General features: G+C 47.8%; 1 protein-coding gene across 1 annotated transcript in view; it reads right to left on the bottom strand.

Annotated features, from left to right (window-relative positions):
- Window positions 1–25,458, bottom strand: part of LOC135808332 (glutaminase liver isoform, mitochondrial-like) — a 26,823-nt gene extending 1,365 nt beyond the window's left edge. The window contains exons 1-16 of the mRNA XM_065321505.1: window positions 25,044–25,458; window positions 23,520–23,715; window positions 23,112–23,227; window positions 20,664–20,793; window positions 16,362–16,441; window positions 15,094–15,190; window positions 10,218–10,284; window positions 9,953–10,011; window positions 9,575–9,607; window positions 4,477–4,535; window positions 4,160–4,226; window positions 3,719–3,862; window positions 2,999–3,085; window positions 1,979–2,110; window positions 737–829; window positions 7–145 (exon numbers count right to left, since the gene is read on the bottom strand). Coding sequence (XP_065177577.1) covers window positions 7–145; window positions 737–829; window positions 1,979–2,110; window positions 2,999–3,085; window positions 3,719–3,862; window positions 4,160–4,226; window positions 4,477–4,535; window positions 9,575–9,607; window positions 9,953–10,011; window positions 10,218–10,284; window positions 15,094–15,190; window positions 16,362–16,441; window positions 20,664–20,793; window positions 23,112–23,227; window positions 23,520–23,715; window positions 25,044–25,204 — 1,660 coding nt within the window. The 5' untranslated portion in view covers window positions 25,205–25,458. The remainder of the gene's footprint in view (window positions 1–6; window positions 146–736; window positions 830–1,978; window positions 2,111–2,998; window positions 3,086–3,718; window positions 3,863–4,159; window positions 4,227–4,476; window positions 4,536–9,574; window positions 9,608–9,952; window positions 10,012–10,217; window positions 10,285–15,093; window positions 15,191–16,361; window positions 16,442–20,663; window positions 20,794–23,111; window positions 23,228–23,519; window positions 23,716–25,043) is intronic.

The following is a 25,458-nucleotide window of genomic DNA, read 5'->3' as shown; positions in this document are numbered from 1 at the left end:
ACTGACCTGATGTAGCAGCAACATGCAGAGCCGTCCTGCCATCATAGTCCACAGCGCTGGGGTCCATACCACTAGCTACATAGCGTCGCAGTGCAGTCACGTCACCTTTGCTGGCACTGAATAGTAGAGCAACTACCCAGTGTTCCTGATATACACAACAGCAGCAGTAACAGCAGCAACAACAAGAACAACAACAAACACCACCACACCAGTACTAAGAATGGTAGACTGAAGAGCACAAGGCACGTACTATGCGCTCAAAACCAGATGTACACACACACGCACACGCCGGTTCTGCACTGCATGTTATGTTACACCGACAATGCATGAGCACATGGCTCATCCACACGCTGATTCTACTGGTGCCCAGGGACATACAGCGAACAGCTGATCATGAGCAAGAGTGGCACTGCTGAGTAGTGTTCCTAACACTACAATTAGCTATGTACATATGTATGCTTAGTTTCACTGGCGATACATGAACTTGAAGTACACATACTAGTATCAGCTATCAGATATGCATCTTAACAATAGCACACTACCGGCCGCACAGCATGACCACTGCAGATAGTCATAACTCAGAACAGGCTATTTTAGCCACCACTACCTACACAGGTGTATGCACACTGTACAGCGAAGTACACACACACACACACACGCACACACATACGCGCGCGCGTGCACGCACATACACACACACACACACACACACACACACATGCAATATGTGACTGACCTTGGTGGAATTCCGCCGGCGTCGTGGGTCCCACTTGCCCTCGTTCTGCAGCAAGCTGTCATAGTGGTGGAAGTTGAACGTGCCAACAAGCTCCTGCACGGCGAAATACACAAACAGACGGGGAAACAAATTACAGTGCCAAATTAACAGACAATACAAACACTGCTGGTGTATGCAAAGTCAAGTATACATGCCCGGCATATGAACATGCAATGCAACTCTACAAAGGGGTATGCAATGCAACTCTACAATGGTGTATGCAATGCAACTCTACAATGGTGTATGCAGTGACGGTCTCTGCTTCAAGGACTGTGCCTACAAGCATGTATCAACGATATGCACAGTGCACACCGACCAAGATTTTTGTAAACAGCGGCGTACTACTATGACCCACTCATCACTACAGTCTCCCCATCAGCATAACCTGCAGTCAGAGTACTGGGGCTTTCCCACCATGCATGGTGCTGGGGCTTTCCCACTACGAGGTGCTGGGCTTTTCCACTAGGAAAAGGCACGGTGCTGGGGCTTTCCCACTACAGTCAACTTTGCTAATAAGTAATAACGACTACGGATATAACGACAATTCGCGAATAACGACAGAATTTCCATGCCCAGAGCAAAGTCCCATCCAACTGCAATACATAATTATAACGAGACTTCGGGTTTAACGACACTTTTCTGATGCCCCGCCGAGTGTCGTTATAAGCGAAGTTGACTGTATGCAATGAGTCATTAGCAAAGTGACGGGCAGCATGACTTGGTGCAGCACGGCAGATCCATTGCGTACAAAGCCCAACGTTGCACGCGAACCTATGACTTGTGATTCTGCAGTGTACAGGCACTCCCCTGTGCACACTCTAATATAATTTGCAGGTACCCAGTACGCAATGCCTTGTTAAGTCTAGTTGCGCATTAAGTCTAAGCTTGCACACCACTAATGAGTAGCACACCAAGTACACATTCTCCTCTCAGCCTGTACATGTTGTACCAAGAGTCCATAACCCCCCAGAGTGCGCAACTGGGATGGGGTCGTGGGACGGCGTACTCAGTGATGTACGTCATTTTTGGGGTCGGACTTGCGTCATTCCGTGGACGCAAACGCGACCCAAACACACTTCCCCTACTCATGATGTCACACTATGACGTGCAACACGATTTTCGCCGTCCCAGATCTGATCAGTGAAGTTGCGCACTCTCGGGGATTATGGACTCTTGGTTGTACACATTCTCCAGTCAACCTACCCGGGCAAAGTTGACGCCGCGGACGCTGTTTCCGATCTTGTCGAGCGGCGGGCTGAAGAGACAGATGCCCATGACATTGGGCACAACTAGGAAGATACAGCCGGACACGCCAGACTTGGCAGGTAGACCGACCTAGCAGTGTGCAGCAACGCACAGTACACAGTAAACACAGCATAACACACACACACTGACAGAAACTCATACATGATGTTCGTCGTGAACATGTATCCAGCACCGAACTATATAATAGTGTACTGTAGTTTCACAAATTTTTGGTGTACTTTTATTTTCGGTACTTTCGGTGCATCTGCTTCATACCTAAAATTTCAATACACCGAACAAACACCAACACACATAATCTAATAGAGAACTGCATATCTGTACCGAAATTTTCTGTTCACCTAATCTGGCATGTTGCCCTCATACCGAAAATATTGAGCACCGAAAATTTCTGAAAATATTGTGTACAGGCATACGACCATACCGGTACAACCATACTGGTACAACTGTACCGGCGCAGCCGTAACCGTACCGACGCAGCCGTAACCGTACCGGCGCAGCCGTAACCGTACCGGCGCAGCCGTAACCGTACCGGCGCAGCCGTAACCGTACCGGCGCAGCCGTAACCGTACCGGCGCAGCCGTAACCGTACCGGCGCAGCCGTAACCGTACCGGCGCAGCCGGTGGCCACACACATGTGTGACTTTGAAGATGCAAAGGAAGCACAGTAGACACAGAGGTGACAGAGAGCCAGATTGGCTTTTAGGATTTCGGTGTTTTTGTGTGACTGCGTGCGCTGCGTACATCCGCTGGCAAGTAAATTTACCAGGCTATCCGTATCAAAAGCCCGAAATCAGGACAAACTCAGTGAGCTGCACCACCGTGACTGGTTACGCAACTTTTCACCGTACCTGTGGCTTACCATGCCGTCAGAAATGACGTACTGCACGGATTACGCTCCCACAGGAACCATCCTGAGTTGCACACTCTGGTGGGTTATGTACTCTTGGTGAAACTTACCTCAAATGCAAACTGCCCAGAGTAGTCATACATGCCGCAAGACAGCATCAGTGACAGTGTGTTTCGTACAGCATTCGGCGACAGTACCTGGGTGAAATAGTTACAATAGCAGCACCAGCACCACCACCAGCAGCACCACCACCAGCAGCAGCGCCAGAAGCAGCAGAAGCAGCAGCAGAAGCAGCAGCACCACCACCAGCACCACCACCACCAGCACCAGCACCAGCACAAGAAGCAGCAGCAGCAGCAGCAGCACCACCACCAGCACCAGCACCACCAGCACCAGCACAAGAAGCAGCAGCAGCAGCAGCAGAAGAATCACACCTAAACCAGTAGTAGTGCATACGACTACACTGTGTTTTGGGGAACAAGTCACCGAGTACCAAGCAGCCCAAACCAAGACTTGGAGAGTGCTTAAAACCAGAGTAATCCACCCACTGCAGATGTACGCAGGAGACTGGGGACGGTGTGCCATGAGTCAGGACTGGGGACGGTGTGCCATGAGTCAGGAGTGGGGACGGTGTGCCAGGAGTCAGGACGCCTTTTCGCCATGCCATGGCTACATAATGCAGGGTGGTGAAACAGTGTAGAGCATGTCGCACAGTACGCTGTATCCACTGGGTGCTGTATACTGAACTGTATCCCTGTCCAAACAACACACACACTAAGCACTAAGCACTAAGCATTAGTAGACATAGTAGACTAAGACTGTGGACGTACCTTTGCACCGGACAGTGGACAGATCCCACCTGCAGCTAGAGTAGCAGCCATGACCGCCCCAGCCCTGGCATTGATCTCAATAGAACACATCTGAAAGTAGAACTCCAGGATCTGTTGCAGGTCAGGGCGTTCTTGTGGGAACGACTGGGCATCAACAGCAGCATACAAGCCAGACAGTGAAGGTATGAAGAACATCAAGTTATTATTCGAACGTATGAGAAGTCTCGATCTTGTACTTCAGAAAGAAGGAATTTCATAGACTTTTTGTCTGGGTTTCATCTGGGTTTTGTCTGTTGCCACTACAACAATTCATGATGCCTGCAGGACCACTCAACAGTGATGCCTGCAGGACCACTCAACAGTGATGCCTGCGGGACTCCTGCACAGGACTGTCTGCATCATAAATTCATAATAACAAAAACTCAGCATCAGAACACTTACGCCTTGCTCTCGCATCAGGTAGCCAAGTGCAAAATTCCTATCAGCTGTCTGCTTCTCAGATTGAAACCTATAAATAAAACACATCATTATAAACAAGACAACGTCAAAGAAGGCCTACTACCTGCACGGTGACAATAGAGCCGTTTCAAAAATCAAGCATGGGTATCACTAGCAATCATGTTATTTCCAGTGAAAAGCAAAGTCAAATGTCACTGTTGACTGCAAGCCATAGGAACACACATGTCCAATACCTCAGTCCTTCCCAACCTACAGCCAAGGGAAAGTTCTATTTTCTTAGCAGGTTGGCAATAACTTACGTGGCATTGCAAAAGCCAATGTGGTCCGTGGGACAAGCTTGACGATACTGATCTTGAAGCTAAGGCAGTGAAAAGTAAACACACATACCAGTACATACAACACTATGTTGACAATAGATGTGGTTGTGAGAGGTACACAAACTTGAGTGTATGTGTGTGTGTGTGCGTGTGTGTGTGTGTGCGTGTGTGTGTGTGTGTGCGTGTGTGCGTGCCATTGTTTTATTCGTACCTAACGATCGCAATATTGACGAAACAGTGTACGTAAAAGAATAGGTTCGGTTTGCAGTGCTCCAAAGTGGGAATGGGAATGTCTACCGACCTACTTTCTGTTTAGTTTCTCGGATGAAGAGCCAAGGATTGAATTTAAAAGAAAGGACCAGTTACATGTTATCCGTAGTTTGTGTCCAACACTAACAGATAACAGTTATAAGCAAGATGTGTAGTCAGAAGGTGTAAAGGCCGATTCACAATACAACTTCTTGCGACGCGACATGCGACTTGCGACACATGCGACGAGCTGCGACAGCGACACACAGTTCACAATATTCTTCATGTTTGTTGCGACAGCTGGATATCCTCATGCACAAGTAGTACTATGCACGTGCACTGCACGTGCACCCAGGGTCGAAACTGTACTCCATTTGTGTATGTCGCGTGTCGCATGTCGCAAAAGTTGAACTTTCTTCAACTTCTGCGACAGGTGTCTTGCGACAGCTTGCGACAGGCAGTTTCTTGTCGCAACTGTCGCAAATCGCGTGTCGTGTCGCGTCGCAGAAAGTTGTATTGTGAATCGCCCTTAACCCTTTATGTACTGAAAAATTGTACACAGACTGAATTTGATCTCGACTCGCCTCAAATTCTATAATTATCTGGGTCATAACTTTAGTCTCCTTTTGACGATTTTTTCAATCTTGGGCTTCCTGGAAAGCTCGTTGCAAGAGGAACACATTGAGCCCACGCTTGCCACCACGAAGGTCAAAACGCCAGCGCTACAGCCCAGCGTCTTAGCTGCAACGCCAAATTCCGACAGAAGTCGTCTTGCATCAGCTTTTTCGCTCTCCTTGCTCGTAACAACTAACTGTTACTTCAAAAAAATTTCACAAACTGTCAAGAGTCCATTTACCATTTTGAACGTGTTTCTACGTCACTGCATGCCCAGAATGATGGGGAAATCCCTCATTCAAATTTGCGCGAGCGGCTATTGAGCGACATTTGCCGCGGTTTGACTTTCGAGCTTCGTAACTCTGGAACCACACATCGGAGCGCTTCAGCAATTGTTTCAATGGACAGCTGGGAGTTTTCTCTTTGACCTACATATTTTAGTTTTCGGATATAACCCAGGAATGACTGAGTTACGATCGATTGAAATTTTGAAAAGTTTCGATCCCAGGGGATCGAAAGTTGTACAATCCGTACACAAAGGGTTAAGAGCTAGCACAAGTGACAATAGTGACTGGTGTGATACAAGTACTGACATTCAACGACCTGATGATAAGCTCTATCATTGTTTTCGTCTTCAGTGCGCTCACCTTCCCATTTCTCATGTTATTTCATAACTGAGAACCTTCCAAGTTGGAAGGCTGTTGGTTTGCGCCTCCAAGACGTGATAGAGCGTATCATCAGGTGGTTGAATGTCAGTATCACATCAGTCAGTATTGTGCTAGCTGTTGCACCTTCTCACTACACAACATCTTACAACATCTTGCTTATAACTGTTATCTGTTAGTGTTGGACACAAACTACGGATAACATGTAATATTTTGGTCCTTTATCTAGTTTCTGCTTGACCTTTTCCCGCGTATTGCCTGTATCAACATCTGAAGCCAGATACCTGGGCGTAGTTGCGAGTCTCGTTTTGCCACGTTTTGCCACGATGGCAAATGAAACAACTGGAGTCGATGGACAGGAGGCGGTGGAAGAGGTATTGAAAGTCCTCCTACCTCGAAGCAACTTTATTGTAAGGACTACCGAAAAAGCTTTTTCACACAGTGCTGAAGATGTATTGAAGGATGCCGTGTCTCGCCCAAAAGCTTTTCACTGGAGCCAAGAGCACGGCATGAACAATGCCCCTATACCCTTCGATGGAGTTCCTTTCGTCTGTTGTGGCTTCCGCGTACTAGTATTGGAATGCCAATTTGGGAAGGAAAGATATCACAAAGGAAAGCAATTTGCTGACAATATTCTATTGTATGGTTGCGGTACGCAGAAGAATGCGCTTAGCAACTCCCTGTCTGCAGCTGTCTCAGCCATTAGTACCTGGCTGTCAAACCGCAATTTAATTCTAAATGCCCGGAAGACACAAGTGCTCTTCCTGTCTACGCTACATATTACTGACCACCAATTTTCAGTCTACTGTCATGGAGTGCAGCTCAAGCAAGTGACATGTGCTAAGTACCTTGGAATACATTTGGACCAGGATCTTTCTTGGAGGACTCAAGTTGATTCTATGGTCACCAAACTTGCCAGTAAAATTGGTATTCTGTTCCGAAATCGACACAATATTCCGCTGACTTGCCGAGAAACCTTTGTAAAGTGCCTAGTGTTGCCAGATTTTCTATATGCATCAAATCGCTTTTCTGCTGGCCTTTCCTTAACCCAGTTTGGTAGGCTTGAACGAATGCTAAAGCGAGCTTTGCGTTCAGAGTACGATACTGGTTTTCGTAGCCCATCAAGCCCTTTATTTGCGAGACTTGGTCTAGATCGTTTGGCATCCATGGATTGCAAGAAATTACTGTATCTGACGTGGCGCTGTTTGGAAGGCCGCTAGCGCGCTGTAGTGTCACATTAAATCAAATGTTCGAGCGTTTAAATAATGGTCTTGCAACGCGCAGCCTTGTATCACGCACTCTTAAGTTGCCCATGCTCAGAACTGCCTTTGCCCGTCATGGCGCTTCCTTCCAATGTGCTAAGCTGTGGAATGATTTACACCCTCTAGCTTGCTGTGTGGATAACTCCGCCCGATATAAGAAACTGTTACCCCAATGCTGCCTTGCTTTTTCACGCTAGTACCTATGACTTTCAGCTATGCAAAATGCGAACATGATCACCTAGCCAATAGTCTATTCTATTAATTATTCATATCTTTTTGCATCTTTCCCTCGAGTGGGTCTATTGTTATTAGGCAATTGTCTGTTATAGTCACCACTATAAATAAAATCCAATCCAATCTAATCCAAAAGTCAGCAGAGTCGTCCACTCAGGACACTTCAGTACATGTGGACCATTCGTACGCAACGGGGCCAGCAGTGGCTGGAAAGAAGAAGAGGATTCAAACTACAAGGCACGTGAAAAAAAGTTACCAGGCATTTTGCACAGTACGTCGCATACGGAGGTTACTGAAGTTTTCGGTGGATGCAACTGGTCTATCGCCGAATGCGTTACAAAATGCAAAGGCTGACCAGCTCGAGGCACTAAGGAAGTCAAATACGACCGCTCTTGAAGCTGAGAAGCTGTGTGAGCTCCGTCTGTGCGAACGGTCCTCAAATACTCATGCCTCAACATCAGCAACGGGAAGAAGAGGACGCTGAGCAAGACGTTTACGATTATCGTTGAACGGTTTCTGGAGGAGGAAAAGCGGAAATTCGCGGTGATGAATATCAGCCAACTAAGCTCTTTCCGAAGCTACCACAGCTCCATACCAGAATACCTCCACGACAGACCCAACAGAGTAGTCCTTCACTGTATGAAGCGTAATCAGTCTCCTGAGTAATACTTGCCAGAAGATGTTGAAGATGCTGGGGACAGCATGTTCAAAGTGAAGTCCTCTGAGCGGTCGCACAGTGTAAGCCTGACTGCACCCTCTTGCTCCTGCGAGGACTGGAGCATCCATGGTTTTCCCTGCAAACACATGTTTGCAAATTTCAGACATGCACCCTGGGACTCTCTTCCAGCATCATACTTAAGTAGTTCCAAGCTCACGTTAGACCTCAGCTTAGGAAATGCCGAGGCTCAGCCGCAGATTGTAGAAGAGGTTAAAATGCTTCACAACACGGGAGCTGCAATTGCGCCGGGGCTAGGGGCTGTTTCGGACGAGCTACAAGTCCACCAGACATCACAGCAGAGGTACCAGCTTTATGCAAAGCGTTTACGAAACACGCTCAAGGTTATTGAAGCTCAGTCCTTTGTGTGCAAAGATGCTGATGCCTTGGATTGTACCAATGAGCAGCTCGAAACTCTATCAGAACATTTGGCGAGAAGTTGCCAACTGATGAGCCGGCTTGATCATAGCAGGAATTTCGTAATTTACCTTGGCCGCACAGCTCCAAGCCAAGCGTCAACTCCATGAACTATCCAATGTTGCGATCCCTGACCCAGCACTGGAGGCAAGTAATATCAGACATGGATGACCTGCAGTTGAAAAAAATCTCCGATGTCGTGTTGGAGAATCTGGCGACACTGAACGCAGACAATTCCTCCAGACGCGACAGCGTGACCAAGCCTCAACAAGACCTGGTTAGACCCATCTGAGCATCTCATCAAGACCAGACTAGGAACAACTGGCTCCAAATTCAGAACCTGCACTTCAACAACAAATGACCAGCAACATCAGCAGCAGCACTGCACTCCTTCAGCCTTCACAGTCAGCTTCAGCGACTACTAACAGGTCCATGGACAAGGACAATGGACAAGGACGAAGGACAACGGGACAATGGAGAAGGATATTCATAGCAATGTCAAGACGTGGATGAAGGAGCTGTCTTCCAAGTACACGGAAAGCGTTGGACGGAGGGACGTACACAGCTGAGAGCCGAGACGGTGATTTGATGCCGTCACTTTCAGTTGCGCCCGACGTCGCCGCTCGCGGAGGTCTGACAAGCCCCCGAGTGGATTTAGAACATCGCACGATGAAATTTGTTACAGAGAAGAGAGGGAGACAACCTCCGACGTCATCAGCATGCTCCATCTTCCTCTCTCATGCCCCTCCGGGGCCCACGTAACCCTGTGGCAGTGGCTTGACTGGACTGCACTGGACTGGTGTGTGTGTGTGCACGTGCGTGTGAGAGAGAGAGAGATTTTGCAGTACATGAAGCAAGTGAGCGAGCACTATACACCTTGACCCCAAGTCATCACTACACAATACATCATGTAGTATCCTTACCCAGGAGAATTTCTCAGCTGGTGTATACGTGGGCTAGAAACAAACAGAAAAAATAAACAAACAGGGGATAAAAGACCAGAAAGAGAATTAGAGACCACAGCTGCTGATATGCTGCTGCAACCTGTCAGCATTCGTACTATATGGCTCAAATTTATCAAGCCAATATGTACCCAACGTGACGTGTACTAAACCCACAGTCAATAGACAGGACCTGGAACAGAATCCAGATATAGAATAATGGCCAGAACATTGCTAGATGACTACTGCAGTGCAGCTATGAGCAAAATGAACTTGAATGCTCCCTGCCACTAATACATGTCTGACCAGTTGTATTGGAGACAACTGGACTACTGAGTATTCAGAGAAGTTGCCCGGTACCTTGACGAGGGATGCCAGCAGAATTGCCCCGGCATTCACCATTGGGTTGTGTGGCTTGCCTGCATAGACACAGCCAAACACATACACACATGCACAATCACTGTCAGGAAACAGAAACGGTCGTATACCAGAACTGCTTGATATTGTACTTCGAAGTATGACATTGGGTAGTCGTCCCTTCCAAGCCATGAAAGTATTAGTTAGTGATGGGCAGTTCGAAGAGAACATCGCATTGTCTGCAGATCACTTCCACCATCACACTTACCATAACTGTTCAGCTTCAGCTCATTGAAGGATAGACCACTAGGCTCCTGGCCAATATAGCGATGCACCTGGACACAGCAGCAGCAGCAGCAGTAACGAAAACACCACCGCCACCACCAACACCAGCAAGAGAAAAAAGCAGCAATCAGCATTGCAATCACATCAAGCCAGTACAAATACAATCAGTGAGCGATAACAGCATCAAGTCAAAAGGCATTGCTGTTCCACACTAGTGACGCGTGTTACAGTGCTACAGTGCTACAGTGGCCGCATGCACTTCTTACAATGGAAATTCAATCATCATAAACCATGGTGGCCCTGTGAGACGGCAATGCCAGAGTAGCCTGAAGACAACCCCAATACAATGTACTTGTCAAACAATAAGAGGACGGAAAAAGTGTTTTAACTCTGAGTTTCACGCACTAAGCGATCATCAGAAAACAGTAATGAGAAATCTGGATCAGTATAGGTTTATATACCCACAAACTTGCAAAGTGTAAATGACTGCATCATGGTGCAAATCTAAAAGGTGCGAATGACGGCAGTGCAAAGCGTAAATGACTGCATCATGGCGCAAATCTAAAAGGTGCGAATGACAGCAGTGCAAAGTGTAAATGACTGCATCATGGCGCAAATCTAAAAGGTGCGAATGACAGCAGTGCAAAGTGTAAATGACTGCATCATGGCGCAAATCTAAAAGGTGCGAATGAGAACAGTGGTGAAAGGTATCACTTCAAGTGACAAGCACTGGAGCTGGTTGTCTCTTACTTGATTAGGTGATGGCTGCATGTGGATGGTTTGAAGTTCCCAAGGTAGTACCTTCTCATGGCGACACCTTGACACAAGTTCACTCCTCTTGTTGAGAGAGAGAGAGAGAGGTGCTTGGGTGCTTGCGCGATTGCTAATTTTTCCGCCAAGCACAGGTTGCACCTTTTGCTTTCGTTGCTGTAGGCCACTGCTCTGCGGTGTACCGCTCATTGAATGCTGCATGCCTTCCCTTCATCCTTCTTGGCCCAGTTGTACTGCGATAGGCGGGTGTCCTTCTCGTGTTGTCTGTGGTGGAATGATTATTGGTGATTATACCGTAAAGTACCGTTGATCCGCCCCCACTCTAATCCCCCCCCCCCCCTTCGATTTTCTGTCTCTGAAGCGATTTCAGAATTATACCGTAGAGAAATGATGCGTCTTTCTGTACTCATGTGCATATGCATACAGCCGACCTCGTACTACTTTCTAGTGCGCAAACAAACATTCGGGTGAGAGTCTGTGTGAATGTGTACAGACTATGACCCCGACTGCACTTTATGCAAGCTAGTAGCTGTGGCTCACGACAAGATGAGGAGTTGTTGGATTATGGAATCGATGTTTGGTAGCGAGTGAAGTGTGAAGTTGGTAGTTTTGAGTGCTGGTTGGAAGAGAGTTTTGTGTTCTGCGATAGTGTTTTTGCCATTTGCAACAATGGCCCAGACGTGCAGATCTTTCACTGTGGAGTTCAAGTTGTCCGTTCTTGATTTTTACAAGGAAAATGGCCTGTGCAAAAGAGCACTGCTTGTAAGTTCAAGGTTGTCCCTAAAAGAATACGAGAGTGGTTGCATATTGAGGCACAACTCCGACAAGTGAAAGGAGTAGGTCGGAGAGCTCGGAAGCTCGGCGTTGGTAGACCCCAGCTGTCTGCACAGTTGGACGAGGCAGTCCTCGACTACCTGCTTGAGGAGCGTGCAGCTGGTCGCACGGTTTCGAACGCTGCCCTATGCGCCCACACTATGAAGCTCGGGCCAAACTTAGGAGTTCCTAACAGCTTCCGAGCTTCTCCTTTGTGGCTGAGGCGATTCAAGAAGCGAAACCGGGTTTCGATGCGATGCGGCACCAAAGACTCCCAGAAAGTGCCATCAGACCTGATGCCGGTGATTCGCGAGTTTCGCAAGAAGATTATCGATGCCGGTACGTTCGAGAAGCGGAACGTGTACAACATGGATCAGACGATGAGCCGGTTCGACACCGTCCCATCCTCAACAAATGAAATCATGGGCACCCGTACGGTTAGAATTTCTTCAACGAAAGCAACGAAGAAAGGCTTCACCGTCGCTCCAGCGGCTAATGGCGCGGGTGAAAAGCTGCCCGCATTGGTCATATTTAAAGAACGTGATGGTGTCCTTGGACGGAGGGTGAGGCAGCAACTCACCACACCCGCCAACGTAGTCGCTACAGCCAGCGCAAATGGCTGGATGACATCCGACCTGTACATTTGGTGGCTTAAGAATGTATTGAAAACACAGGACGAGCAACGGCTATTGGTTGTCGACAACTACCGTCCTCACCTGAGTGAGGTAAGTTGCAGTGTTGCGAAGGATGAGTGCAACAGCGTGGTGGAATTCATTCCACCAGGCTGCACTGGACTCGTCCAGCCCATGGACGTGTCGGCGAACCGCCCCTTCAAAGCCAAGCTTCGGAGCCTCTGCGTGGATTGGTTCAAAGACCGCACGGAGACGACGACCCCGCGTGGGAATTTAAAGCAGCCAACCCGTCAGCAGGCGCTCGACTGGGGACTGGGTTTCTGAAGCCTGGGAGAGCGTTGGCCAGGAGTCATTGGTGCGCTCATTCCTCATCTGCGGCTTGACAGCAGCGGCGGATGGCACGGACGATGAGCAGCTGTTCAGCCATATCAAGGCCACAGGCCCCGAAGGCGACGATGAGGTTGCCTTGGTCACTCCAGATGGAGACAGCGACAATAGTGCAAGCGACGATGATGGTGAGATTGGGGAGTTTGATGAGTAGCAGCTAACAGATCCACGAGTATTTCCTAATCTATTACTCAATGCAAGCATTAGCATAAGTATATTCTACATGGTTCCTGTTTTCCGCTGTTGCCTGTCGTCGTTGTTGCTGCTCCTGCTGTTGTTGTTGTTGTTGTTGTTGTGTGAGTGCGAATTTACTGGAATAGTGTAAGTGCGGTGACATTTTCTTCTTGTTTACAAAGATTTGGATCACGAATGCGAATGTAGACTGCTTCTAGAACTTTCAACTTGCACATGCATGTCCATTGTCACACTGCACTTGCTGAATTTCCTATCATTTCTCACCTCACCTATAGTTTTTATTACCTGTGCAAATTTTTCCTAAGTTTGTGCTATTTTTCTTACTATGCTTGTATCCTCGTTGTTTCACTCCAAGTGTATAAATCCTCTTGTAGTTTCATCATTCTCTTAAGTCACGAATTCCATTGATAATTGTGACAAGAAAACGTTCTGGAATACATTATTCGTCCCCATGGTTGTGATAGGAGTGCGCATTAAGTTATATTCATTGCATTATTAAGATTATTGTCTCCACGTCGCCTTTAAACTTTTTCCTTAGGATTTATTTCCTTCTGCTTGTTTTTAGTGCTCGGCTGGTTATTATTTATTTATCTTCATTTCGCTCTGCACACTATTGATATTTTTTGGTCCATTAATTTGCAGATTTTATCACTGCTCAGATACTCTCCATGTCCGTCAATCTCGCCATTGTGCTATTGTTGCTGTTGCTCCTGAATTATCCTCACCGTTACTTTGCTGCTACACTTATTTGCTGGTGCTTGTTGAATACTGGTTAGTTAAATTGCCGGATGCTGGAAAAGTTATACACCTTCCTCCTCCTCCTCCTCCCAAATCCCTTATTTCACTCAAATATAACACTCGTTTCCATGTGGTTATTCTTGTAGCCCGTGGGTATTTAAGAATTGAAATCGAGAACACGCGTGTTACTCAATTTTGGGACAAAATGAGAATAAGTACTACCTTCGGAACTTCAAACCATCCACAGCCATCACCTAATTAAGTAAGAGACAACCAGCTCCAGTGCTTGTCAATTAAAGTGATACTTTTCACCACTGCTGTCATTCGCACCTTTTAGATTTGCGCCATGATGCAGTCATTTACGCTTTGCACTGCCGTCATTCGCACCTTTTAGATTTGCGCCATGATGCAGTCATTTACACTTTTCTTTGTGGGTATATAAACCAGTACTGATCCAGATTTGCTCACTTCTGTTTTCTGACGATCTTACTCATTTCTGTTTTCTGACAATCGCTTAGTGCGTGAAACTCAGAGTTAAAACACCTTTTCCATCCCCTCATTGTTTGAACTACATGTAGCTGTGCCTCTCGGTATTGAGCACTCTCTTGGACAGCCTAGAACCTCTCTGTTTTACAATGTACTTGTCTTGTAGCTTGCACATGAGCAAGAAATAACAATATTATATTACGGAGGATTAGCAAGACGAAATTCGCGTTCGCTCTCCAAGGAAAGTCGAACTCAGTGACGGAATTCGCGTTATGAGAAGGATTAGCAAACAGAATTCGCACATGCATGACATTGACAAGACGTACATTGTGTACAGACAGTACAGCGTGGTAAATTTATGACTGCCCTGACACGAATCCGCGATTCGTGCTCCGACTACTTTTCCGAACGAAAAATGCGAAAGTTCGCAATCCAGTTCGCGAACTGAAAAATGTTTGCGAACGCGAATTTCGTCTTGCTTATCCTCTGTAATATTCTCCTCTCCACAGTTGTGCTTAGTGATATCCGACCCAAAATGCATATCTGACGCCCTCAACTTGCACAGCCCTGGTACTGGTACGAATGCGGCTGGACGTAGATGTACAAGTAGAGTGATGTAATCGGAACTGGTCCAGGGCCAGGGAGCAAGATTTGCACTTCTGGTCGGATTTCAGTGAACACAACTGTAGCTTGCAGTAGTTTCTGGATAGTTTCAAGTACAGCCATGCCATGATGATCTAGCACTTGATACTAAAGCTCTCACTCTCGTAAGAATGTGTGGATGCCGCCATGTCAAGACCTACAAGACATCGCAGTGCAAGGTAAGGTGAGGCTTACCTCATCTCGTCCATTGTCATCCAGTACAAAAGCATAGTTCAGGCACTTTCCAACAGACTGCAGACAGAACGTAGCACGATCATCTCCAAGGGACAGGCTGTAGATAGGAGCAGAAAACGACACACGCAGATAATAAACTACCGGTATGCGATGAGGAGTTTGCAAGCCTACAGTTGCATTTTGTAGGTGGTGTGTACAGTAGCGACGGCATAGACCTGCCTGGAGACTGGATATAGTGAGTAGCGCCTGTCCACTAGTAACCATTGCATGACCAAACTGCAGCTACGAACTTAGAAGTTGCGACTTCGGCGGTATTAGTCAGGAAGTTGGTTGTTCCAACGAGGAACACACGCTCCCTGCCAAACTTGACACTTGACTGACTCACGACTGCCATCCGGAGCACACGAGGAGCACCTCGCACCTTCCACTCGGCAAACCTGCAAGAAAGCACCACTCCCTGCTCAATACACAATGTTTTGGAGAATTCACCCCTCAACAGTTGAGCTCCAGTGGGCTGAGGAAAATTGTGCCTGAAAAGTACCACTTATATAGTGCTCTCCAGGCCAAACCATCACCAGGGATACAAACGTACAGAGACGCTTCGTTTCCAGCGCGACAAACACCTCGTGAGGCCCCAGGTAGCAGCATGAGTCAGAGTCGCTCATGGAGTTGTGCTAAACAGACGTTAAGAGCCAGTAGCTATTCACAATGCTGTCACCTCCAAAACTAGTCGCACATCCGCGCGAGGGACAACAATACGAACCTAGAAGTTGCGACTTCGGCGGTATAAGTGAGGAAGTTGGTTGTTCCAACGAGGAACACACACTTCCTGCCGAACTTGACACTTGACTGACTCACGAGGTGTTCGTCGCGCTGGAAACGAAGCGTCTCTGTAAGTTTGCATCCCTAGTGATCGTTTGGCCTGGAGAGCACAATGTGAGTAGTGTTTTCCAGGCACAATCTTCCTCAGCCTACTCAAGCTCAACTGATGAGGGGTGAATTCCCCAAAACACTGTGTATTGAGCAGGGAGGGGTGCTTTCTTGCAGGTTTGCCGAGTGGAAGGTGCGACGTGCTCCTCGCGTGCTCCGGATGGCAGTCATGAGTCAGTCGAGTGTCGAGTTTGGCAGGAAGCGTGTGTTCCTCGTTGGAACAACCAACTTCATCATTGCAACACTAGTTACTAACAAGTAATAAGTATGTGTAGTAGTGATACGTGTGGGCTGCTGTTGCTGCGAAAAGGCGATGTGCGATGCATGGACCATCTCACCGTTGACCATCCACTGTGCATATGGATACAGCCCATAGCTTCGGGTCCATCTTAGCCAGCTGTGGAATGTAGTCTGCAACCTGAATATGCACACGAGCATGCAGATGGGCATATATACATACAGATAGACAGATAGAGAAAAGGAAAGAGAGAGAGAGAGAGAGAGAGAGAGAGAAGAAAAAGAAGAAGAAGAATGCGCGCACGCACACACACACACACACACACACACACACACACACACACACACACACACACACACACACACACACATGAACGTACACATACATACACACACACCCATAACTACAATATAGGCAGCCATACCAAGACCTCTCAACTGTGCACATGTCACGTTGAGCAGGAAAGGCTCATGTTCACATTCGACAGAACAATATTTTATTATGAACAGATACGCCAGCACACTGCTGTTTGCGCCTGGCCACTCAGTAAGATGGCGGCAATCACGTCACGTGCAAAAACTCTTCGAGTTTCCATAGTAATACACATGGCGCGTGTGCACGCGTACGCAAACAATCATGTGTGCACCAAAAGCGGACCCACAAAAATTAAATTTATTTGAAAATCAACTAACAAACAACATGTTTGGGATATCGTTTGAGCAAGGAACTTACCTGAAACGGTCCTCAATTGGCCTTCCGCTTGCGCTTGGCCCTTTGAGGGACAAGTTTGGCGTGCTGAGGAAGCGTGGAGGAAAGGTGAGCCTTCAAGACAGTCCGTAGCTTGTCGACATCGTTCACGACGCCTCCGTGTCGCTTGCGAAGGTCGTTGAACTCGGCGTGAATACTTTCACCTCCCTGCTCAGCTAGTAGGCCCAGGCCAACTCTGAATCTTGCCAAGGCGTCAGGCAGATGGCATTCCAGCAAATGAAGCTTAGGCGTTACATGGCCAAGTTTTCTGGTGACGACCTCTTGCCGTGCTGTGGAGAGGAAGGTAGCGCAATCACTCTCGAACAGCTGAATATCTTCTGCTGACATTGTTGCGCAGGACGAGTATCTTCGGCGGCAGTGAGAGAACTGAGTGAGCAGGTCATTATACCGCTTTGCCACTACTCTGGCCTGGTCGAGAACGGATGGAGGCGCTGCTCTCTCTGTGGTGGAGGTGACAATCAGAGGCGCATTTGACAAAGCAGCAACCACTGGTGGCTGCAGGGCATGGTGAATATGATTGCCGATAAAGGCACCACCATGGTACCGCTGGCGACAAATATTGTACTCCTGCAGAGTTCTGTCCAGTGAGGCCTCACATGGACCATGCAGAATACTGCGGCTCTGGAGCTGGTCAGACAGAGCCTTCACTTCATCCTGGAGAGAGCTGATGGCGCTTGTGGTGGTGTGCTGCTTCGCCTGAATTCCTGCTGTGGCCGCTTCAAGCTGTGGGGCAGTCAGGTTGGAAGCATGGATTGCAAGCCATTCGAGCTGCTCCTGTAGACTGTCAGCTGCTGTGCGCTCGTTCTGAAGATCCAATTGCTTCTGGCGAAGGCTCTCGTGCATCTCTGTTGTGACAGTGTACGCTCGGCTATCGGTGCCAACTGCTGTACTGGATGATGCAAGGGCAACGTCCAGCATCTGGCAGTCCTTGGTCATGGCATCGAATATCCAAGCGAATATTCCCAGATCCAAATGAAGAACGGGAATAATCACATTGTCCAGGGACACAGGCAAGATCGGTGGCCGGATGCAGTTGTTGTGCTTCTTAGCGTCCGCTAATTTTGCACCAGCTCCAACAAAGGCAGCGTTGTCTGTGCACAACAAATCGAGACTGCGCGGTGCTCCGCTACACCCAGGTAGCTGTATCTCTTTCCGCATAGCAGTGCAGTGCAGGCAAGGGTGGGTTCCACTCGACCCTGACAAGCCGTACAACGTGGTCTGCAGTTCGTAATCTCCGAACAACAAGACCCTCACTGACCTGTTACGCCACGTTGTACTGGCCAGCTTCTCGACCTCACTGACGAATGGCTGCAGGGCCGTGCACAGATTTGCTGCCGTATCTTTAGCAGCAAAGATGATAAACGGAATGATGTGCCGTAGAGCATTGCACTGCTGTACATTAACGATCTGGAACGACATCTTGAAGGACTCGCCACCGTGATCGCCGCCGATTTTGACCCATACCTCATCTTTTGGGATTGCGCCATCATGCCAGTGAAGCTGATCTGTTGCCTCCAGCTGGTTCAAGTAGTGATGGACAGTCCCAACAAGATCAGGAATTGTCACCATTGCATGCAGCTCGACGCTTCCAGATGCTGCTACGAACGGTGTCTTTTCTGCCACAATGGTAAAGGGCAAAAGATCGTCGAGCTGTTTCCGCATTACCCGCTCTGACTCGAGATACAGGCCAAAGTCCTTCAGCCATACTTTCAATTTCCGGAGCTGATTCCATGGCATGTGTAGGTTGGCTTTCAATGCTAGCGTTGTGCCTGTCCCAGGTGTTTTTGGCATGACACCAGCCTCAATAAGAACAGCTTTACGCTCTTCCTCCTTTAGCCGGCTTAATGTGGCAGCTTGCTGGACAACTGCACCGGCGAAACTCCCTGCTACGCGCTGGCTGGTTTTTTCAAGCTCAGCACAGCGTCGCCGCACAGTCCTGGCTGATGCATTGTTGGACGGTACAGCTGCAACTGTTGTTCGTTGCCATGTCTGCGATGGACCTCGGCTCCTCAACTGAAGTACGCCAGCATCCGCCTTGCTCTTCACTAGATGGCTGGTGAGACTGTCTGACACGTTGCCTCGGAGCTTTGACGGCGAAGCAGTGAGCACATCGCTGACAGCGGTGGACGGGCCGACTGTTTGCTTACCAGTGTTCTCGCAGTTCTGCACATGGCTGGCAAGTTGAGCAAGTGGCACTGTTGCCGGGCAACCAATCAGCGCTCCAGCATAATTGTCGCACCTGACCACTAGTTCGGCAAGGCAGCCTTGCAAGATCGGATTGGGCGTGCTGAGATTCGACACGGAGAGCTGTGCATTGCAACCAGGGCATGTTGTATCAGAAGCCAGCCACTCCCACACACATGCGGAACAAAAGCTCTTTCTACAGCAGTCTGCTTCCACGGCTCTCTCTAGCACATTGCTGCATAGTGTACATTGTAATATAGCTTGGCATCCGATGAATCTATCTGTGCTCAGACTCTTGTTGGCTGCATAGCTTGGTGTTGCTACATCATACAATTTCTGTAAACATGTACTCTGACTCTCCGAGTTGATCCCTGTTGTCTGAGACCGTGTCTGGTGGGTGCCTGTGTGCGTAGACGTGCACGTGGATGTAACGGCTGCCGCTGGACGGGCAGGTGGCTTTGTTGTTCTCTTTTTCTTAGCCGGACGACCACCTTTGGCGGCTTGCTCAATGGTAGTGCATACCCTGCATACTGTGGTACCATCCTCATGCACATGATCATGGGGAAGCCAGCTACTTGGCTCGGCACATCCTCCACCACAACGTGTATACTCTGACTTGCTCAAAGCATAATTCACAGCCTTGTAGCATGTACTGCAAATCTGTGTAGGGTGCACGTGTGGTTGGTCCTGTGTGATATCCACTTCAAAACATTTCAGAATACCCTCGGCATTCTCAGAAACAGAATACGTAGTTTTCTGCTTCTGCTTGGCTAGCGGAACACCGCCGACGCGACACAAAAGACCCAGTAATCGAACATGACGATCCATTCTATAGATCTACACGTAAAAACGGAAAAACAGCCAAAAAAGCGCAGGCTTCGTTTCGGTAGTTTAGGTTTCGTTCGGATCGAGTGAGGTGGCAATCGATCGAGAAAGACCTGAGGTCCGACGAGAAACTCACCAAACATGAAAAATAACTTCTGGAACTCGAAGGGAAGGGTCTATCAAGAACGGAGATGCTACTCAATCGTGGTGACGAGCGACATGAAGTTGTTTCAACAGATCGTGTCAGAACTCAGCTCAACCTTCACCGATCGTCTTCAAATTTTCTGGTGTGGTCTATCATGTTGTAGTCACTCACTGTATGTGGTTCTTGTTCTTCTTTCATGCGTAGAACAGTCCTTGAAACGCAAGAATGTGACCCGTGTCAGCGAAAAATTGTTTCTGTGAAAATCAAAAATTCAAATTTCCAGGGAGAGTGCGTACGCTCGTACCCAGGACACTGTGGCCAGGATCAGGTCTATGATAACAGCAGTGAGCAAGACACTACAACACATCAACAACTAGTATTGTAGAAACAAAAACATCCAGGTCTTCTGATACTTCTCTCCGTAGTAGTCAGAAGTCCATCACTGAAGCCCAACAGCCCAAACAAGGTCTAACAATTTACCTGGCCACTTTCGTTCCCCTTCACTTCTTGGAAAATACCGCGCACTAGATTTGAGAATTCCTCCCACTCTGGAATGATCATCTTCCTGAGTAGAGCTTTGTGTAAGATGGCCAAGTTGGCCTTGGCATGTCTGAAAAAATACAGAGAAAATTGAACATGTCAGGGATTGTTTCAGGTCAGTTATAGATGTACCGTAAACTGGCAGTTTTAGTACCGTTGTTCAGTCCCCTCTCCAATTCCCACCCCGTGTCCATTTCTACCTGTGAACGATTACTTCAAACTACGGTGTTTAACCGACGCATGCACTGCCTGTACACAATACAATGTGCCTGTGTTGGTATGCCTCTGGATAAAACGGTGTACAATCCAGCATGGCAAGTCGGATCTTGCGCATTGTACATCACACAGCACTTGCTGCCTGCTGAAAAATCAGCTGTGAAGCCACAGCTGGGGGGGGGGGGGGGGCAGTGGATTTTTTACGGTAGCGCTTTCCCAACACCAATGATCAACTCTATACATTTAATGAGCATGTATTGGTCATCACCTCGTTAAAGGGGAAGTTAAGGCAAAAATTAAAATTTCACCAGTTGTAGTCTTCGGGGTGCTGAGTCGAATGGTCGTGGTCCGAGGAAGCTGAGACGCTCCCTTCCTACTTGAATCCCAATCGAACTCGCGCACTTCCACCGAAACTGGGTGACTGCGCCCTACTAGATGGGGATTTGTATGCAAAATCTCACTAAAAGCGCCATTTCGTTCTTAAAAAAGCACGGGTGACCGCGATTGGCCCATATGTTGTAGTCTTTTGGACGCTGAGTCGACTGGTTTTGGTCCGAAAAGGCTGCGATGCGGCGTTCCTCCTTTATTCCCAATCGAACATGGTTGAAGAAGTGGTCACGTGGTCCTGCGTACACCAGTCACCTGGTCACCGTGCCTGCAGGGTACAACTTACTAGCCTGTTTGACCTTTTTTGGGTGCAGTCCTGTCACTCGAGTTGAACCCGAGTTGAACCTTGGTGTGAAAGTTGTCACCTGCTGGCGTGGTGACCAGGTGATTTGGGCACCCAGGACCACGTGACCGCTTCTTCAACCATGTTCGATTGGGAATAAAGGAGGAACGCTGCATCGCAGCCTTTTCGGACCAAAACCAGTCGACTCAGCGTCCAAAAGACTACAACATATGGGCCAATCGCGGTCATCCGTGCTTTTATAAGAACGAAATGGCGCTTTTAGTGACATTTTGCATACAAATCCCCATCTAGTAGGGCGCAGTCACCCAGTTTCGGTGGAAGTGCGCGAGTTCGATTGGGATTCAAGTAGGAAGGGAGCGTCTCAGCTTCCTCGGACCAAGACCATTCGACTCAGCACCCCGAAGACTACAACTGGTGAAATTTTAATTTTTGCCTTAACTTCCCCTTTAAGAATTTGCCAGGGAAATACCACAAACCGAACATAAGTGAAGTATAGGTGGTATCCTGATAATTCGAACCCCAATGTGCCAGGGAAAAAAACTTCTAATTATCCGGACATTCTGATCATCCAAACATGTTATGATATTACCCACAACTAGGCCTCCGCGGAATATGCCGGCATAATTTCGGGAATTATCGGTGTGATTTTTAAAACGGGAATTATTGGCAATTTTTGTGGAATAATCGGTAAAATTTGAGCAATGCCCCCCTTTTTCAATTTTTTCCATTTTAACACCCTGATTTGTACCAAAGAGCTTGTGATCCTGAATGAGTATTTCAAAAGAGAGAGAAAGAAGAAAAAAAGCTTCCAGCCGAGTTTCACGCGAACCGTGATTTTTTGCCCGTACAAGTGGCAAAAAACCCGTAAGCGGTATGGTATCTGCAAAAAAGGGAAGAAAAAAAGCATTATTGTGAGAATTATTGGTGGAATTACGGGAATTATCGGACGTAATTTTGAGCAATGCTCAAAGGAATTATCGGTAAAAATACGAGCATATTCCGCGGAGGCCTACCCACAACACATCATGTATGTCAAAACGCTGTGTTGTTGCGCTGAGTTGCGACATGCACTAGACACAGATCTCAGAGCCTGCTCTCTCACTCACTCACTCACACACACACACACACACACACACACACACACACACACACACACACACACACACACACACACACACACACACACACACACACACACACACACACTGAATTATCCAGAACAGTGTCCAGTGAACTTCGAATCACGGCTTGCCAACTTCGAATCACGGCTTGCCAACTTCGAATCACGGCTTGCCAACTTCGAATCACGGCTTGCCAACTTCGAATCATCAGCATGAATCCCACACATTTCTACTCAAGCGGAGTTCATATCATGGCAGGCTTTGAAGGCCAAACATCCCTATGTGGCCAGATTCGCATCCATGACGTTTATCAAATCCATCTATGAAAGACTAATTGATGGTAGAGTAGATAGAGCTTACTTTTTGAATTCCTCGAACGGCACAAGACCGCCACTCTCTTCCTGCATATCTCGGCAAAACTGCATCACTTCCTTCAGGCGCGGATCCGAATAGAACAGTCCAGCAGCTTTAACATCCTAGAACATCAAAAGAAACACACAGCCGGTGTTTTCATCGTCAGCCTGACAAAAACCTCTCCTTGCCCGGCAGGAAGGTACAGAATACGGCATGGCACAGCATTCCCAGAGCAAGTACAAGTCCTGAGCCAAGTCAAGAGCGCGTCATTATGCCACACCATCACCAACTTCACTGCTTTCATCATCAGCCACTAGGAGCGGCAACAGGAAAGGAACCCCTGGCGCACCATCTCCAATACTAAAGGGAGACCATGCAAAGTGATTATGAACTCTGATCACATCGGACACCTACCGCTAAGAATCGCTGAATGACAAACTGGCCGGCGCTATTGCAGTAAATTTCAAAGATGGAGAATTCATCATCAGATGTCGTCGAGGAAATCATGGGTTGAGCAGAGCCGTACGGACCGCTGGAGTCTGGACTGCTGATGTCAGTGGCACACCGCAACTGTTCGTTGCAACCACTCTGCGACGTCTGAACTGGCTGCCTGCATGCGAGTGGACAATACGCAAGACAACGATACTTGTGATGGTTGCGACAGAAGTAACAGAATACAAAACAAAATGCTCACAGTGAAACACACACATTATCTATATTTAGAACAAGTCACAATGCCATCCACCAGTACAAAATCTACTCGTACCAGTAAACTCTCAACTACCAACAAACACGGCAGTGATCTCAGGTAGAGCGCAGAGCTACAACCCTCACACAGTTGTTGCATCCTTCCGTTAACTCGGTGGGCTAATGCGATCAGATATAGACTCAAGGCAGTTTCTCTAGCCTGGATCGGTCCATAGTATAGCGGCACGTTGCGTAACTAGGCTACACTACTCCTTGGCCCTGTCCGCGCAGTCGTCATCGTTACTAATCTGACCACTGTAGTAGCTGACTGAGTTCCATGCTCAGTGGTCTAAATATGGAGTGCTCAAGTTGGGAGTAGATGGGTGCTCAGCTAATTCGTGTTCAACTTGCTGAGAGCCGCTTTGAAAACAAAGATTGTCAAAAATTTAATGATATACTAGATTAACTGGCAGCAATGTTACAACCACATGAGAACCATGTTTCATCAACATACATGTATGTACCCTTATAGTGGTTATTTGCATGACAGGTCATGATGTAGTACGGAAAGAATGGGTTAGCTTGTGTGTGTGTGTGTGTGTGTGTGTGTGTGTGTGCGTGCGTGCGTGAGGGGGGAGGGGGGATGTACTTGGGTTGAGCTATCCCTGAACGCAAGTCAGGTCAGCCGGTAAGCTACTGTAAGTCTACAATTTTTCCACAATTTTCGATGCCTTTAAATTCCGGCCTCCCAGGCCAGGGCTAAAACACACTTCGGCCACATTACAATTTCAGCATGTGCTGCTGCTGCCTGTATAAACTGTCACACTGAAACGTTACTTGCAAAACAAAACTTCGGCCGCAAGATATTTTAAGCCCAAAAATGCCCAGGAAAATAAGAATAAATATGCGCGGAATATTTGTTGACTTACAGTAGTCAGAAGCTGCATATCGGGCAACCCTAGCCACTGTTTTGTGTAAGCTGCTGTCAGTGTCTCCTGTATCTACAGTTGACTCTTTATTTCCCATGTACTGCCTACTGAGTACTGGTGAGATTGGCAGAAAAGCGTTTGGAAAAGACTTGGCCAAGTGGGATGAACCTACCACCTGACACGTTACTGTGTGGTAAAACTTGTCGTCTGCCCTTATCTACTAGTATCTCTATGTTCACCAGACAATTACATCGAATTTCAGTTGCTAGCGGTATATACACGTTGCTGTGAAAACTGTGATCATAAATAAACATATGCATACCTTTGGAAACAGGCGTGAAAGGAGCGGCTAGGCGGTGTGGCACAGGATGGAGACCTGGCTGAGACTTTATTCTCGTTATTCAGACGACGAAGCAGAACAATTGGACGTGACAGACGCGCAGAGCCGCAACGTAGCCCAGACGCACATGCTGAAAAGGACATGCTGAAAAGTGTACAGTCTCCGGCCAACTCAAGTTCCAGCTCTACGTTTACCCCCAACGTCGAACGTCTTGATTTTCGTGTCAAAGCAAGGAAATTCCTCGCCTTTATGCTACGGAAGTACCAGTACCTTTACTGCCCAGAGATCCACAAGCGTACAAAGCAGCAAGTGCTGATTGATTGCCTATCAAGGGCGCAGTCAGGTACACGTTTTCAAAGCCAAAATGACTGCAAAGTGAAATCAGACTGACAAGTCA

This window comes from Sycon ciliatum, chromosome 2 (assembly GCF_964019385.1).
Source record: "Sycon ciliatum chromosome 2, ocSycCili1.1, whole genome shotgun sequence".
Classification (NCBI taxonomy): domain Eukaryota; kingdom Metazoa; phylum Porifera; class Calcarea; order Leucosolenida; family Sycettidae; genus Sycon; species Sycon ciliatum.
Note: the sequence above shows the minus strand (reverse complement) of the source record. Positions and strands in the feature narration are given on the sequence as shown.